Here is a 19,185-nt window from a genome sequence, read left to right as displayed (position 1 = left end):
TAAAGATTTTTACATCTCTTACCACAATTGCAATATTGTCTGCATATGCACATATCTGATTGTACTTCATCATTACTGTTCCTATCGTCTATTTTTCTTTTTTTCCCCCTATCAGACAAGCAGTGGTAAGTTAAACAGGACTGCAGGGAGACAATCAGCCTGTTTCACTCATCTTTAACGTTAAAAGCTCTGTCATTTTGTTGTTCACCTTTACTTTTGCCTTTGTGGCCTTCAATGTAAATTCACCTACCCTCCTTTGCTCATCTCATGTCCCCAAGCCTTTCAGGGCTTTATAAAATGCTGAATGTTTGAGATTAAGTTACAACCATGAAATACAAGGTCTTATGCAAGTGAAGGACATACTGAAGTTGGTTGAATCTCTAAGAATACAGCAGTTAGGACATGTGGAGAAGATGAGAGATGACAGGATTCCTAAACGATTGATAAGAGGCACACTGTATTCCACCACAAGGAAGGGCCAACCAAGAGCTGGATGGCTGGACAATGTGTTGGCTGATCTTACAAAGACGAAAATTCAAGGATTAAAGAGAAAACCAGAGAAGAGTGAAGTATGTAGGTATCTTGCTGAGGAGGCCAAGGGTCATCAAGGGGTGTAACGTGAAAGAAGTGACATTCCAATGCCTCAAATACTTCAAGAGCAGGAGACAATAACTAAACTGGAGTTGACAGAAAATTGAGAGGAATGTGTGACCCATACAGAATCAGTAAGAACTAAGTCTACAAATTGAAGACATGAAATTTGATCCCAGACTTTTTTTTCACACAACCTCAAAGAAATCTTATGAATTCATTATTTATATCAAATTTTATATGGTGTTCAAATTAAATATCATTTTGGTCTCTCATTGTTTTGCTTGCTGCAGAGGGCAAAATGGTACATTATTCATGGTTAATTTCTCCTGGACTTCTTGCACCTACTATTTGTCACTATCTAATGAGATTTATGAACATAAACTTGAATAATGTAGAGGATTCAAAAACAAAAATGATAAAAAACTGGCCCTACAATAAATTTTTTGAAGTTGTGGTGCTGCTAGTCTTATTGACATAAATCCCTTTTATATTTTCATCTCAGTTTTTTCCACAAATTGTCCCATCTTTCACTTGTTTCCCTCTACAACATGCCACTATTTGGTATGAAGAATATTCCTAAGTGTGGAGAACCAAATGCTGAGAAGATGACTAGTATCACTGACATCAGTAACTGATTAGCTGTAATCAAGAATTACACAACACAATGACATTATGGTAGTCTTTCAGTGTAACATCTCTCTAAATTTTTTAAATTTCTATTCTGTGACTGAAAAGTGTGTAAGTATAAACTTCTCCATCAAGAACAGAAAAAAATATGCAACAACAGAACCTCAATTGAAATGGACTGAAGACAAACAGGAACATGACGATTACATAAAACAAGAGGAACTACAAAAAACAAAAAGTATTTTTAGTGAATTTGAATCTTTGAGGCTGAAGTTATGAAAAATTTAGGTACTATTAAAGTACTGTGGACAAAGTAAATAGGGGATCACTTAAAATATTTGACACCATCAACCAACGAATTTTGCATGTATCAGGTTTGGCTTTAACCATTATTATTTGAGGTGGAGGAGGACTTCCACTGTCCCCTAGATAAGCCTGATAAGAAAGGCAGTGATCAAGTACTGAAGCTACAAAGGTTGTGCCTCTTCAATGCTTATTTCCTCATCTATTATGTATGAATAAAGGTAGTGTGCTATATCTCAATAATGGGAATTACCAAATTGTTTCTTACCAAACCATCTCTGACAGCTAATATGAAGATGTCTGGCAGATGCCCAGATGAAATGTTGTGCACGCTACAAAATTATGGGCAACTACATTCCCAAATCATCAAGCAGATAGAAGAAAGTGGAACACAGCATTAAGTAGCATAGATCTCTGGAGAGTCTCCAATGATATGCTTCAAATTTTCTTCCCTTTCAAATTATAAGTAACTAATTATAAGTAATCAGAAAAAGGTTCAGGTATCCTGCATGCATGCAAACATGCAAAGAACCTCATTTCCCCATTTCTGTTTCTTCTATACTTCTATCACATTTTATCTCGTCTTTCACTTTTGAAGTGTTATTTCTCTGGTTTTTAGATATTTCATGTTGTTAATACTTCAGTGCCATCCTGTCTGGTCATACCATGGGTTCCTGGGCAACTTTCACACCTACTCCTTTAACCATAATACCCCCCCCCCCCCCTCCCCCAGCACCTTCAAAACCCCTTCCTCTAACCAGGAATGGAGCACCATGTTCACAAAGTTACATAAAAAGGTCAATTCTATACATATTTATCAATCCACTTGTCCACTTCTATACACATTTGTCAATCTGTTTTCATCAGTAAGTAGACTTTATCCTATGTATTCCCTTGTAACTTGCGTACTCTAGTCCGATAACATTGCCTACATTGCAATTGACAGTGCATGTAAGTATGAAATAAAATACAGATTCAACAGTTCATTTTTAAGCAACCACTAGTTTTCAAAACACGGTTATAAACAAACTTAGATGTAGATACTTACTGCAAATGTTATCTTGCAAAGGATATCTTCTGGGATTGTGCGATCATGCTTGTATACTTTGACATAAAATTTGTCAAGACTTGTGTCCATAACCTCCATGCAAATCCATACGTCACCCTCTCGAAATAATGCACCATAAAATTGAACTGTATATGGGCAATCAGAAGAGCGCATCGAGATATCTAGATCCATAAGCAGTCTTTTCTGTTCTTGGGTATTCACAGTAGCAGCTATTCTCTGGAAAACGGACACAAAAAGTAAATAAACTTTGACTTAAATTAACAACAAATTAACTGCTTTTATACATGTAATGTATCTCAAATCTAAATAAATTAATAGTGTCTAAAGGAAAATCACAAAGCTATGAACAGAATTCCATTTACATCAGAACTAGATAAATTCATTTTCTGGAGAATACTTTTAAAGGCATCTAACGCAAATTTTGATTTTCATATTTTTTCACTGCAATTAAAAAAAATCATTGGAGTTTATGTCCAAAGTCTTATTCAAATTGCCAAATAATATTTACATGAAACACACTCCTGTAAATGGAAAAAAGAACACATTGACACCGGTGTGTCAGACCCACCATACTTGCTCCGGACACTGCGAGAGGGCTGTACAAGCAATGATCACACGCACGGCACAGCGGACACACCAGGAACCGCGGTGTTGGCCGTCGAATGGCGCTAGCTGCGCAGCATTTGTGCACCGCCGCCGTCAGTGTCAGCCAGTTTGCCGTGGCATACGGAGCTCCATCGCAGTCTTTAACACTGGTAGCATGCCGCGACAGCGTGGACGTGAACCGTATGTGCAGATGACGGAATTTGAGCGAGGGCGTATAGTGGGCATGCGGGAGGCCGGGTGGACGTACCGCCGAATTGCTCAACACGTGGGGCGTGAGGTCTCCACAGTACATCGATGTTGTCGCCAGTGGTCGGCGGAAGGTGCACGTGCCCGTCGACCTGGGACCGGACCGCAGCGACGCACGGATGCACGCCAAGACCGTAGGATCCTACACAGTGCCGTAGGGGACCGCACCGCCACTTCCCAGCAAATTAGGGACACTGTTGCTCCTGGGGTATCGGCGAGGACCATTCGCAACCGTCTCCATGAAGCTGGGCTACGGTCCCGCACACCGTTAGGCCGTCTTCCGCTCACGCCCCAACATCGTGCAGCCCGCCTCCACTGGTGTCGCGACAGGCGTGAATGGAGGGACGAATGGAGACGTGTCGTCTTCAGTGATGAGAGTCGCTTCTGCCTTGGTGCCAATGATGGTCGTATGCGTGTTTGGCGCCGTGCAGGTGAGCGCCACAATCAGGACTGCATACGACCGAGGCACACAGGGCCAACACCCGGCATCATGGTGTGGGGAGCGATCTCCTACACTGGCCGTACACCACTGGTGATCGTCGAGGGGACACTGAATAGTGCACGGTACATCCAAACCGTCATCGAACCCATCGTTCTACCATTCCTAGACCGGCAAGGGAACCTGCTGTTCCAACAGGACAATGCACGTCCGCATGTATCCCGTGCCACCCAACGTGCTCTAGAAGGTGTAAGTCAACTACCCTGGCCAGCAAGATCTCCGGATCTGTCCCCCATTGAGCATGTTTGGGACTGGATGAAGCATCGTCTCACGCGGTCTGCACATCCAGCACGAACGCTGGTCCAACTGAGGCGCCAGGTGGAAATGGCATGGCAAGCCGTTCCACAGGACTACATCCAGCATCTCTACGATCGTCTCCATGGGAGAATAGCAGCCTGCATTGCTGCGAAAGGTGGATATACACTGTACTAGTGCCGACATTGTGCATGCTCTGTTGCCTGTGTCTATGTGCCTGTGGTTCTGTCAGTGTGATCATGTGATGTATCTGACCCCAGGAATGTGTCAATAAAGTTTCCCCTTCCTGGGACAATGAATTCACGGTGTTCTTATTTCAATTTCCAGGAGTGTATTTTCCTCTGTCTCTAGTCTTCAATTGGCATAAGCCAGACGACTCTGAACAAAACAGTGTGATGCTGCAGGTGATATGCTTGTTAATAGTTCAGTGTCATCATGCCTGGTCATACCATTGGTTCCTGGGCAACTTTCACACCTACTCCTTGGAAAGTCTTATTTCCTTTAACCATAATACATCCGGCACCCCCACCCAGCACCTTGAAAACCCCTTCCTCTAGCCAGGAATGGAGCACCATGTTCACAAAGCACGCTGTTCGGGAGTGGAATGGCAGGGAGACAGTATGATTGTGGTTCGATGAATCCTCTGCCATGCACTTAAATGTGAATTGCAGAGTAATCACAGGGCACTTTTTGCTTTAGTTACACAAAACAACGGGAGACAGAGACTGAGAATAATTTTACAACCAAAGATAAGGAAACTCTTATTTTCAGTTTTATAAAGCAAAATAGTAGTTCACCAAGTGGTGGTAGAAGACACACATAAAAGACAGTTGTAACTGTCAAGCTTTCGGAGCCAGTGGCTCCTTTTTCTGGCAGAAGGGGAAGGAAGAGGGGCGAAGGAAAAGGAATGGAGAGGTCTAGGACAAGGTGTAGATTTTGGGAAAGTCACCCAGAACCACAGGTCAGGAGAGACTTACCGTACAGGATGAGAACGAAAGAGTGTCCTTCCTTACAGGTGTAAGAAACTCTAGAATTTATTGAATTTATGAAAAAATGAATGAGCTGCTACATTTTAAACTTTGCGTTTAGAATTAACTCCAATTTTATATTTAAGTATCTCAATTTTTACCATAGTTTTTAACAGATTTGGATAAATCTAGAGTTCATGCACCTGGAAGTATGGCTTGTATGCTATGCAATATTCATTGAAGAAATTCCACACTTAAAAATATTTATTTTGTTATGTTTTTGAACTTCCACTTCTATGAGAGTGAATCCTGAATCCTTCCTGGTCACCCTGACAAAGTTTTATGAATTTATTTGTAAAAGTATAGACACTGGAAATTAAAATGTCCTGTGGTGCCTCTCCTGCTCTAAGTTGGCCCATTTGTCATCCTACCCCCCCCCCCCCCCCCCTCTTAACATGCTTTATTTCACTTGTAATACAAAATCCAATTCACAAAAAAGTGAGAGACCAAAAGCTGTGGTTCATACAGCAAGTATTTCCCAAAAGATCTGTTAAAAAGATGGTAAATATTGCATAGGCTTACAACTTCTTTAAGCTACAATTATTAGGAAACTGACAAATTTTTCAAGATTTTCCCTTGTGTTCATGAACCAGTCCCCTTAAGTGAATTTTCCTCCTTGCTGTTTCTTCAATTAGAGGCTACATTTTATTCATGCAAGTTTCAATTACTCTGAATGACCTGAAAAATAAACTTAATTTTCAGTTGCTGAAACTTTTCATGCACAAACAGCTTCCTTCAAAAAAGTCTGTATGACTCCAAGCATGAATAACAGAAGTGACATACACAAAAAGGGTGAAGAATATTTTATAGTTCTGATTCACTAAATCAAATTATCATCACATATATCAGTTTAGAATTTTCCCCGTGATGAAATAAGTAAGCTTGATGTAAAAGCAGATGCCACTATTACAATGTTGTGTAAACCTGCGAAACTATTGAAGGCTATAGTAGACTCTCATAAGCAAGCATAGATGATGGTAGTTTTCCTAGTAGCTTTGGCCAGTTAAGATTGTAACCACATTACCTATACATTACCCTCTCCCTTAAAACCCACATCCTTTCGTCTTTCCCTCTCCTTCCCTCTTTCCTGATGAAGCAACCGTTGGTTGCGAAAGCTTGACTTTTGTGTGTGTGTGTTTGTGTGTCTATCAACATACCTACACTTTCGATTGGTAAGTTATATCATCTTTGTTTAAAGACAGAGACAGACACACACACACACACACACACACACACACACACACACACACACACACACACAGATATATTCAAGCTTTCGCAACCCATGGTTGCTTCATAGGTTGCGAAAGCTTGAATATTTGTGTGTGGGTTTTTTTTTATTTTATTGTGCCTATCAACATACCAGCACTTTCTCGTTTGGTAAGTTAAAGCTTCTTTGTTTTTATATATTTTTTTCCCCCACGCGGAATTAGGACAGTAGTCTAAGCCTTGTTTCTGTGCCTCATTTCATCTCTGTGGTAGACATCCTCTGACGAACATTGGGCACAAAAACATGCCTTAGACCATGGTCTAATGCCCATAAAACCAATGGCAACAAGTTTATAAATATTAGCTGTGGAAGTATGTATTGTATAATCAATAGTTCTTTCCATCTCTACAGGAACAGATTGGTTGGAAGTATAGAGATTAAGGGACAAAAGTACGATTTATGGTACAAATTCATTGAGAACACAACTGCAAACCAAAAATAATAGTCATCTAAGGGTTGTACCTCACCATAAGGAAAATAGTATAACAAATGTTTAGAATACTGGTGACACTAAGATTCAAAGGCTCTTTTAAGAAACGTAAAAATGCAAGGAAAATTGGGCTCCTGTGTAGGAGAGCTGTGAGCATAGCAAGTATTGGAAATGTGAAATACAATAGAAGGTAAAAGAGAATTACCTGTTTGGCAAGTGGGTTAGGCACAGTCGAAGGTTCCCCCGCGACTCAACATGCAGTAGGAGGTATCCCTTACACTACCATCCCACTTGCCAACTTGAGTACTGTCTTGTCTTATCATTAAATAAAAGGCACACTCTTTGAGAAAGCATGAAACCTGTCCAGCTGACCTTTCATCAACAGTCAATACTAAGATCTTAAGGTCCTGCATACCTGAAAAGCCTAATATAACTTTGGTGTAAATGGTACAAGAGACATTTTCTGCTAACCACTACTTGAACTCAATAGACAATCATCACATCAGCTCAGAACACACGAAGACATTTATTGCACCCTCCCATGGTCTGGGTATTTAAGCCAAAACTTCTTGTCCGAGACATGCAACATTCCACTGCCACACCCCAGTGGTAGGGGACTGACAGCACTTAGTATCCTCCAGCTCAGGAAATCCAAGTTTGCCATGCTTTTACATAACCATTACTGGCTCAACGCCTAGTTGGAGTATAAAGGACAGAAATTAGACTTTCAAGACACAAACAGAAATGTTGTAGGGACTTTGGGCTCGTGTTCACCAAACAAACGCTCATAAAAAACTCTTGACTACTCCCCCGCCCCTAGATCTCTACAGAGCACCTGTTGCCATCTGTAGTGATCAAACATAGGATACAGATAAAAAGTGGAAAAGCTAGATCAGCATTGCCTGGGAGTAATAAGAACCATGCACCTCCCAAATGCAAGTTCACAAGCTAACCACTGCACCAAGTCCCTGTCAATGGTGTAGAGTACATAATGAAATGTGGTATCTGTTGATTTTATAAATTCATTAAATCTAAATCTAGAGTTTTTGCTGAATATCATCTTATGTCAACATTATCACCAAAAGCACTTAATAGGCAAAGACCTGTATATTGTAATAAAAAAATAAAAAATAATTAAAAAACAATATTTTTCCACTACACTCTTAATCTATGAGAGAATGCCTAAAAACATTACTTTATTTGACATGGAAGAAATATTTTCACATTTTATCATGGATAACTAATACTTCTGCCGACAGTATGCTCAGATAAACGTCTATCTGTAACACTTCAAAATGATTTCATACATAATTGCAGTAGTCAGTATTATCAACCACTGTTTAGATCAATCAGAAGCCCATGGTCGGGGGATACTGCTGCTGACTCTCAATCACAAAACTCCAAGTTTGATTCCCAACTGGGCAGGAAATTCTCTTTTTCAGAACTGGATGTGTTATCATTTCACCATCAGCACCCAAATTGCCGAAATGGCGTCAAAATGACTTGTACCAGGCAGCCGAACTGACCAGAAGGGGGCTCCTGGGAAAAAATATCATATACACATTTCTTTTTCTTTTCCTTTTTGTATACGATCAGTGATATATTCTTGAACCGTGTGGACACTATCCCAGAAAGGTATGATCAATTTGTCAAATTTCCCACCCTAGTGAAAAACATCTCACCTGTAGGGTCTGTAGAACTACATACATCCCAGGACTTGACAAAGTTGCAAAAGCACTGCTGGAGAAACATGAACTATTCAATGAAGACCCTCGTCTGTAGAAACAATTCAAACAGGTGAACAATTATCTTCCTCCACAAAAGAAAATCGGTGCAAACTAGTGACACAGACATGAAGCACAGTAGTCATCAAGCACAGAAACTCACGAAAACCCTCAGTGATGACCACACCGGAGTTTCCGCCGAAATGTATAATGCAATCGCAGCTCATTATTTGCTACTAAATGGCAAAACCAAATACGATCTGAAAGGATGAAGCTACAAACATACGTCGAATAAAAGACTGCCCTTTCACTTTCGTGGAACTAGAGGATGAAGAATAACAAAGCTACAGGCCTAGACGACCTACGAGTTGCACAAAGTGATTCGGATGGGGCTAGACCATCACAAACTCGCAAAGATGTATACAGTCACAAGGGACAGCCAATTAATGCAGTTCTTCCAAAGCCTACTACAAAACAGGCCATTTTTTGTCACACTGAACAGCAACAAAAGCTGATGGAGAATCCAGAAGGCCAGTCTTCATCAAGGCAGTGTGCTGTCATCACTGCTGCACAGTATAATTTATGCCAACAATATAGCAGTTGCAGTCCGAGGAAGACCGTTTCAGGAGGTAGAAACGAAAATGACCGCAGTCCTTCAAGATCTGCAGAATACTATGACAACAACCATTTAAAGCCTAAACCATCCAAAGCACGTCTGTGCATTTCACTTGAGAAACAGATAAGCTAAGAAAAAAACTAAGTAACTTGGACGGGAACACAGCTACAACACTGGGACATCCCTTCATACCTCTGAGTAAAACTAATGCACAATTACTTTCCACTACCACTGTGGTTACATGAAGTTCAAAGTCTGCACTAATATTATACTCATGCTCACTACAGCACACCAGGCTCATTGACACCATTCTTAATGAGACAGGCGACATCGTAACTCGTTGCCTACAACCGACTCCAGTTGACATAGTTTACCATCTTGCAGGCTTAGCACCCTCGGATATTAGATGAATAACAGTGGCAGATGTTGAGAAAAAACGGGAAAACTATTTCGGGCATTTCATATTTGGAAGCAAAGCACCACATCGCACATTCTAGGCTGAAGTCTAGACAGAGCTTTCTTCGAACAACTAAATACAACTGTGGCAGAATAATGCAACTTGAAGTAATAGCCAAAACCTAAAGAAAGAGTCTGCTGCTGGTTTCCTATTACAACTAGCACATGCAGAAGACACTGAACAGACTGCAAACTGGTGTGATGTGGTGCAAACGAAACTTGAAGTGGTGCGGCTGCAATAGTGGAGACGCAACTTGCAAATGGGGAGCATGCTGAGCATATCTTTGTCTGCCTGAAGCCTGCATGCTGAATGACATGGTTTCAGCAAATGTTCCAGCAATGAAGACTGCCATATTCTGTTCCTGAAATCAATTTGACACGTACAAAGTCTTGTGTATTTATTATAGATATGTTTTGAATTTGTATGTAATTGTACTTTCCTGACCTGGATACAAAAATAATAATTACATTCTTGCACTTTAGCACTAGTCCAGTTTGAGTAAAGAAATATACTGCAATAATCATGGTTGACATGGTCATAATGTACTGTCATCAAATGGACAGCTTAAATGCAGTTTTCCAAAAATACACCAGACTTAAAATTTACTCAGAAACAATGACAGAAAACGTCAATATTGCAATGGAATGAAGAAAGATTCAGGTACACATGGTGTCAATGATGGGGCCACTGAAATGGTTCATTGCACCACCTCATTCTATTGTTAGTTTGGCCATGACATATTAAGCAAGTCAACCACTCTTAAACTTTTTGATACATGGCAGATGGAGATGTGAAGCAGTACAGAGAGTAGCTTTTCAGCTACCACTTCTTCCAGTTTAAGCACACACTTGTACACACATACATTTAAACATATCCTTTGCAGCTACATGGAGTGTTTATGAGTAGATGCTTTGACTGACAGAGGGCCAATGGGATCGAAACTACTGATATTTTCTGCCCCTTTTATGATAATCCATGAAGAATATTGTGAGATACTATTTGAACACTTTATGCAAGAACTCTAACTTGTGACAGCTTCATTATCAAAGCAGTAGGCAGCTGAGAAATATGCCAGTGAGGGCTGAAGTGGAGAAACACTCCTTACCCTCGCACCCTTCCACCCTGTGGCTGCCATTGGTCTGTGTTACTGGCCATCCTGAATATACTGTCTTACCAATAGACTTCAATGTCAGCCTTGTTGGGTTTCACTGTCATTTATGATCCCCCAGTTGACTTTTTTTATGTACAGCAGCAATTAGAAATGGGGAAACGTCTAGCAAAATGTACATGCAAACATCATATACACACTACAAGCAAGAAATAAATGACAAAAGCCTATATTTAACTGAATAAAACAACATTTATTGCAAGGGTTGGGGGACAGTGAATCGAGAAAAATCATTTCAGTTGCTGCATACACAGTACTAATATTAATAGATATCGACACAGCAGCTACTGATACCACCTATATATAAAGTATTTGACCAACATTAATCTGGATTGGTTGGTTGGTTGAGGATTAAGGGACTAAACAGTGAGGTCATCATTCCTTTGGACCAGGGATAGTTCATCTGGATTTTGTGACGTCTACCAGGGTCATGTTCTGATGTACAGGAGCAGTAAAATCTAAGCACTGAAGACAACACTGATGTCATGGCTGAGAAATAATTTACAGAGATGTATGTGTACTGGGCTAATACATCGATTGAAGGAGCAGAGGTGTGTGTGTGTGTGTGTGTGTGTGTGTGTGTGTGTGTGTGTGTGTGTGTTTCAGAACTCAATTATGGTGAGAGAAACCCCATATGCATCTGACTCCTACCAACCCAATTACGGGTTAAGGTAGTAATATAGCATAGATTGCATTCTAGGTGGGACATTCAGAACAGTGAGGAAGCTAAAAATGTAGTGGACATCAGGTTGGACTGTCGAGAATAAAACAATGGCAGCAGATGGATGTCCCTGGGGCTCTGTATGTGACAAGAGCTGTCCCGTCCCTGATCCATACAATCAAGGCATTTAACAGCTCCCACTATTCAACAGAGAGCAATCCCTAAGAGGGGAAACTGGGTGCAGGAGAAAGAGGCAAACCACAGCTGAAAGCAATTAAAACAGAGTAAAAAAGGGATGAAAGAGGCAGCATGGAGGGCCAGAGGGAGGGGGGCATTCCACTAGGACAGGAGCTACTGTCTGTAAGTATGTGGGAGATGGTTTGTTGTGTATAATAAAACTATGGGTTAGTCTGGTATGACCAATGCAGGTGGATTCCATTTGGAACAGGAGGAGGAACGCCATGCAACAGTAGTCTCCTTGATAGTACAGAGTTTTATTAGAAGGGCAGTAGCCCACTGTATAATGTTCCACCTCTATACGAGAAAAGAGGCCGTAATTGCACCCGCACATCCACACCTGTGATCATCGAAACAAATGTGTGGTGGATTATCACCTCTTTAGCCAAATGGTCAGTCAGTTCATTCCTATGGAATACCAACATGACCTGTGACCTAGAGAAAAAACAGCTGAGCAGGCAGTATAACTAATGACAGAGGTCATGAGTAGCACATATCACAGAGTGACGAGAGAAACAGTGGTCAATGTTGAGATTGCTTAGTGAGTCACTGCAAATTAAAACGCAGTCAATGGCAGCTTGTTTAATAAAATGCAGGGCTTTGTTAATGGCTATCATCTCCAAAATACAAACACTGTGTGTTTCCAGCACCTGACAAGTGAGATAAGTAAAAGAAAAAAATATTCCACCTTATCCATCGTTTTAGAGCCATTGTGTAAATGATGGTAGCACCTTGGTAGTCTAGGAGAACTGAAAGGGTCACGTGTCTAAAGGTCGGGGGGCGATCGAAATTTGAGGACTGTGGAATATGCAGGCCCTAATTCATGGCCTTGGTACCAACCAAGGGGGGTAGTGTGGAAAAACGCAAGGAGTAGATTTCAAGGTGCTTAGGCAGAGATCTCGGCAGATGGCTGCAGGGTGCATTCCAACTGGTGACTCCGTCGAGGGCAGACGGCAGGGGCAATGCCCCTCTTATGCAAAACGAACATGATACGTTGGACGATGAAACTGTCAGATGGTGTTGCATATAACAACAGTTGGTACCATCAGCTGAAGAGAGAAGACTTCCACTTCAGCAAGGCAACTGTCTATGGGACTAATCTGTAAGGCACCAGTGACCAGTGGCCAGTTAAACACTGTGATGGTAGACTGGGTCAAACAATTTCAAAGCTGAAGGTGCCACAGAGCCATAAACCAGACAACCACAATTCAGTCAGAATGAGACTAGTGATTGTGGTGAAGCGCTTTGTCACCAAAATAGACATGGAGCTAACTACTCACAAATCTGGTGGGGTTTGATTTCTGTCTCCATACTGGAAAGTGCGTTCCCATTTATTGCCGGATCATGTTAAGACTGCTTCCATTTCTTCAAAATTTGATGTCGCACTGCCAGCACCTATCCACCGGTGTATCAAAATTTTCGACATCTAATTTCAGGCATACTGGAGATGTAAAGGTTAAACAACATAGGGTGAGGACAAATCCATGAGGTAGCCTATCATTTAGTGTCTTTGAAGAGCTTATCTGGCAGGTCATTCAGGGTCACGCTGGCAACAAGATAAGCTCTTCAAAGATATTAAATGGCAAACTACATCAGAGATCTGTCCTTGCTCCATTGCTGTTTAATCTGTACATCTCTGATGCCTGAAACTCAATCTCTTAAGTTTGGGTATGGGAGCTGGCAGTGTGATGCTTGGAAGTGATAATGAATGTATTGTTGCAAATAACCTTGCCCAAGGCCTTTTCTTTTAAAATGGTAAGTTCAAATAGCATTATTTTGGAAATTTGTATCATCACTTTATTATTGCTGTTTTTATAGATGGGGTTATAAGGAACTACTTTGCAAACAAACATAACCTAACATATATTTTGCTCTTTAAATGTCATTAAAAGTGCCACAGTTTCACTCAAAAGGCTTTAAGAAAAGTCCATGTTAAGTTCTTGAGGCAAATGACTAATGTTGAAGGCACATCTCTACTATGTCTGATTAACATTATCAACATTCGGAGAAGACTGAACATGAAACACAATGATCAAGAGTGAAGTAAAAGGCAAGTTTTGGTAACCTACTGTTTACCCTCTGACAATGAAAACTTGGAGGTGTGCAGCAAGTTTTGGTAACCTACTGTTTACCCTCTGACAATGAAAACTTTGTGGTGTGCAGCAGATCATTTAAAGACATGTTAGGACTAACACACAAATGTGTGTTCACTGCGATTGAAAAACTGATGGGGGGGAACACCAGTGAAATAAACCTAACACACACAGTCACAAAGTGAAATAAACTCAAACTGAAACTTGTAAAAAGAAAGCTATACTCCTCTCCTAAATCTTCAAAACATTAGTTTAGTGATGGCCTCAACATTTACAGGATGTTCAAACTCAACAAAAACAATGATCATAGCTTGTTATTTCGTAGGTATCATGATGATACTTGTATGATTTGGGACCGAAAAAGATGAAAATCAAATGTGCAGTTGGGTCAGAAAAGTTTTCTTCTACACTGTGGCAAAAACTACATCCATACAAAGCTGGAAAGGCTACAAAAGCTCTCCACTCTGATAACACCGAATCATGTATGCCCTTGAGTACATCATCAACTTTGAGTGTCGACATGCAATAAGTTATTTCGATTCCTACACTAATACATTCCAACTTTTTTTACTGTCAGCAACTTTCAAATTATAGCTTGCACCTTCACATTGATGACACAGGGCAAAATTTCATGTGCTGTGGCGTGGAGTATTGCTGAATGTGGTGTGAACGAGATCACTTCTTGTGTGCTGAAAGTTCTTTCTTCCAGTATCAATGAGAAATGAAATTTGCAAATAATGTGTGATAATGTGCTGGGCAGACTAAGAATCAAATAATATCAATTGTTATGACTTAAGCTGTTGCAAAAAAATATTTAAATTCCGGGTTTCTGAATAATTCCATGTGCCCGTTGACCAGGATTTTTACATAACTGAAAAGACAAAAAAGTAGTGTAGGAATATGATTCCAGGAGAAGTAGATGAAATGATTCACAGTGCTAAAGTCTTCCACCAGCCCTATGAAGTAATGATACTGACATTAGAAGACTTTTTGACTCTCCTGCTGTAGCCGATAAATGTCTGGATGTGACTTCTCTTAAGATAAGCACTCTCAACTGGATTCAAATTTCAAGAGAATATTTCCTTATGATTAAAGTGAGGCAGCCATTCAATCTGCTTGAAATATGGAAAGAATAACATATTCAAAAGCTATCAGTTATCAAGGCCATCATCAATCTTCAGAGTTTGCAGTACTTAGGGGAAGAATATTCCTGAATGTGGCAAACGAGAAGACTTATTACTAATAACGGACTTTGTGGATGAAAAGTGTCTATTTTACAGGGAACTTGTACCTAACAAAGAGTTTAATGTAGGAGAATTGACTGAATTGAACTTTCTATTCTGTGGAAGTATGAACTAATTTCCACTCCCGGGATTGGAATGACTCCTTACCCTCTCCCTTAAAACCCACATCCTTTCATCTTTCCCTCTCCTTACCTCTTGCCTGATGAAGCAATCGTTGGTTGCGAAAGCTTGAATTTTGTGTGTATGTTTGTGTGTCTATCAACCTGCCAGCGCTTTCGTTTGGTAAGTTACATTATATATAATAGAGGGAAACATTCCACGTGGGAAAAATATATCTAAAAACAAAGATGATGTTGATAGACACACAAACACAAACACAAACAAACATACACACAAAATTCAAGCTTTCGCAACCGACGGTTGCTTCTTCAGGAAAGAGGGAAGGAGAGGGAAAGACGAAAGGATGTGGGTTTTAAGGGAGAAGGTAAGGAGTCATTCCAATCCCGGGACCGGAAAGACTTACCTTAGGGGGAAAAAAGGACAGGTACGTACACACACACACACACACACACACACACACACACACACACACACACACCAATGTGCGGATGGATGTTCGCGCGCCCGTGCATGCGTGCTCGCGCACACATGCGCGAGTGTATACTGTCCTTTTTTCCCCCTAAGGCAAGTCTTTCCGCTCCCGGGATTGGAATGACTCCTTACCCTCTCCCTTAAAACCCACATCCTTTCGTCTTTCCCTCTCCTTACCTCTTTCCTGAAAAAGCAACCGTTGGTTGCGAAAGCTTGAATTTTGTGTGATGTTTGTGTGTCTATCAACATGACAGCACTTTCATTTGGTATCAGCGTCATCACAAACTATTTTTTGCTTCTCCTTAAAAAATTTCGCTTTTTTACTTACTACCTTTCCCTACATAAAACTAATACTGCAAATGAGAGCTTACCAACTGCACAAAATGGCACGCAAAGGCCAAAAGTTGTCAGTAACAAATTAGTTCTCATTTTGCTTGCTTACTGAACAGAAATACTATTCTAGGAAGAAAAGAACTGCTTCTCCTTTGAGTTCAATGGAAGGATGATATTCTATTAATCATAAGTAACTGTTAGAAAATGTTGCAGTCATTTTCATCCAAACAGCCAATTTAATTTTGGTAGCATTCGGGCAAATTTCATTTGCATACTATTTAATAAATCAAAAATTAACTTTTATGATACGTAAACATGTTGATATGTAGCAGCACACTGAATACAGGGATGCATCTTGCATGCCATCTACAATCATAAACAAAGGATACAATGTAAATGTGAGGATAGTGCATGGCATGTGCTGTATTGGTAGATGTTGTTATTGAACTTGAAATAAACACGGGGTTACAGTTCGAAAGTGAACATAAATGCTTTTATTAACATGCACAGAACAAATGTAACACAATGGTAGACAAAACCCATCCATGTTAATAGGAACATCTATAAGCGTCTGTAGCAACTGCAGCAAAGATAAATATGTAGCAGGGGCATCAATTCTAAATTCCAACGCCCCCACTAGAAGCGATGTCTCTCAGTACTTCATTCTCCGAGTCCAAATTCTTGTGTTGGTTGCTGACGTCTAGTTCTTGGCAATAGCTTTGTCATCATATCTGCAAGCATTCCATTTGCGGAAATTTGCTCCACTGTGATTTCTCCTGTATCTCTCTTTTCCCTGATGAAATGATGCCTGGTGTCAATGTGTTTAGTGCGACCTTTGCATCCACTTGTCTTTGACAGATCAAGTGCACCTTTGTTGTCGCAAAACAATCTTATCGGACCCTCTTTTGGGAAAGGGGATATCTCTCTTTGCAGACCTTGCAGCCGAAGTGCTTCCTGACATGCAGAAGTTAAAACTATGTTTTCTGCTTCTATCACCAAGAGAGCTACTGCTGGTTGTTTTTCACTATTCCATGAAATTGCTGCACCTTGTGACATAAATAAAAAAACAGTGGTTGATTTTCTATCTCCAATGTCCCCAGCCCAGTCAGCATTAGTGTATCCTGTGATATCATGATCTTATTTGGAAAATTGTAGCTTGAAGTATTTAGTTCTCTTTATATACCTTAGGATTCGCTTTACAGCTTGCCAGTGGGATATTCCAGGGTTATTATTAAACCAACTCAACTCCAATTGTGTAACTAGATCTGGTAAAGTACCTAGCTGTGCAAAAGTCAGGCTACCTATGGCTTCTTTATATGGGACTTTCTTCATGGTATCTCTTTTTCTCTCTGTTTTTGGGCTCATTTCATGAGTTAATACTTTGTTATTGTCAAGCAGAGTGGATACTGGATTACAGTCTTCCATGTTATACTTTCATAAAATCTGATTTATGTAATGAGTCTGATCCAACCATAAAAGTCCAAACTTACGATCTCTTGTCACTCGGATCCCTAGACAATTGGATACTTCTCCAAGGTCCTTTAGTTTAAGTTGTTCCTTTAGTTGTTCTTTAAATGCAATTTTCTGTTGCATACTGTTACAAAATATCAGCATGTCATCTATGTTAATAGCTACACTTCATATATCACTTCCTTGGTTTCTGTGATACACATGGATCAGTGGTGGATCGGCTGAAATTTAAACTTAGTAGAACTTCGTCCAGTTTGATATTCCAACAGTGACTTCCCTGTTTATGTCCATACACTGCTTTCTTGAGTCTTAATACCTTCATATTTGACTGTTTTTGTCACGTAGTCAATTGTGGGAATTTTAACATAAATTTCTTCTTTCAACTCATCTTGCAAAAATGCTGTCACCACACCACAATGCTCAATGTCCAAGTAGTATTTAGCAGTTAGAATAAAAACAAATATCTGAGTGAACTGTATTGTATCACTGGTGAGTATGTTTCTTCATAGTCTAAACCTTTTAACTCGTGAACATCCCTTAACTACAAGTTGAGCTTTATGGCAAATTACCTGTCCTTTTAAGTATCTTTTTATCTTACAGACCCACCTAGCATCAATTGCTTTTTTTGCCTTGAGGCAGGATAGCTCATTGCCAAGTTTTATTTTCAGCATGCGACTTCAATTCTTCTTCTATTGCTTGAAATCATTTATCTGAATCTTTGGTTTGCAAAGCTTCTTCCAAAGTTGATGGCTCTGATTCTTGTGAATCTTCTTTAGTACAACAGGTCACATAATCATCCATCTTCTTCGATATGGGTATTCTGGAAGATCATCTTAGCACTTGAGGCAGTTCTGATTCTTCTTCTATTTCACTTGAGCCTGTTTCTTCTGAAATGCTGTTATCTGATCTTTTGTCCCTCGAGTCATCTTGAATCCTAATTTTCTCCTCCTCATTTGTGAATGGAATAAATATATGATTTGGTTCCAGCAAACGATCACATGTTCCTGGCTTGTTATTACTCTCTCGGATTATTTCTTCTGTAAATATCACATCTCTGGATTTAATGATTCTTTGTTGAACCTGATGGAACAACCGGTATGCCTTGCTGTCTTCGCAGTGTCAGACAAGTATGCTCTGAACACATTTCTTGTCCCATTTGCGCCTAATGGTTTTTGGTATGTGGACAGATGCCTTACTGCCGATTAATCTTAGATATCAGAGGTCAGGTTTCTTTCCTGAGAAAGCTTCCTCTGGCGTTATGTTGTTCAAAGCTATTGTCAGTGATCTGTTGATGAGAAACTGCGGTGGAGACTGCTTCTCGCCATAAATTCGTAGGTAATTTCACTTCAAATAACATACATCTTACCTTTTCCACGATTGTTCTATTGTACCTTTCTGCAACACCATTTTGTTCTGGAGTGTAGGGAACAGTGGTTTCATGCTTAACTCCTTCTTCCCTTAAAAATTTCATCAGTCTCTCGTTTACATATTCTTTACCATTATCAGTCGCAAGATACAAAGCCTTTCGCCTGACTGATTCCCTATGAATTTATAAAATTGCGTATAATGTCAGGTATTTGGTATTTATTGCTTACAGTGTACAAAAATCTTTCTAGAGCAATCATCAATCAGAGTTAGAAAATATTTAGCTCCACCAATCTTAT

The 19,185-nt window shown here is 40.1% G+C and overlaps 1 protein-coding gene across 2 annotated transcripts in view; it reads right to left on the bottom strand.

Annotated features, from left to right (window-relative positions):
* LOC126457956 (dual specificity mitogen-activated protein kinase kinase 6) overlaps positions 1-19,185 on the bottom strand; it is a 54,715-nt gene that overhangs the window by 15,639 nt on the left and 19,891 nt on the right. For both annotated transcript variants that reach the window (XM_050094689.1, XM_050094690.1), the window contains one exon: positions 2,573-2,809. In XM_050094689.1, coding sequence (XP_049950646.1) covers positions 2,573-2,809 — 237 coding nt within the window. The remainder of the gene's footprint in view (positions 1-2,572; positions 2,810-19,185) is intronic.

The sequence above is a fragment of the Schistocerca serialis genome, chromosome 2 (genome assembly GCF_023864345.2).
Source record: "Schistocerca serialis cubense isolate TAMUIC-IGC-003099 chromosome 2, iqSchSeri2.2, whole genome shotgun sequence".
Classification (NCBI taxonomy): Eukaryota; Metazoa; Arthropoda; class Insecta; order Orthoptera; family Acrididae; genus Schistocerca; species Schistocerca serialis.
The sequence above is the reverse complement of the archived record's forward strand: the minus strand, read 5'-3'. Positions and strand labels throughout refer to the sequence as shown.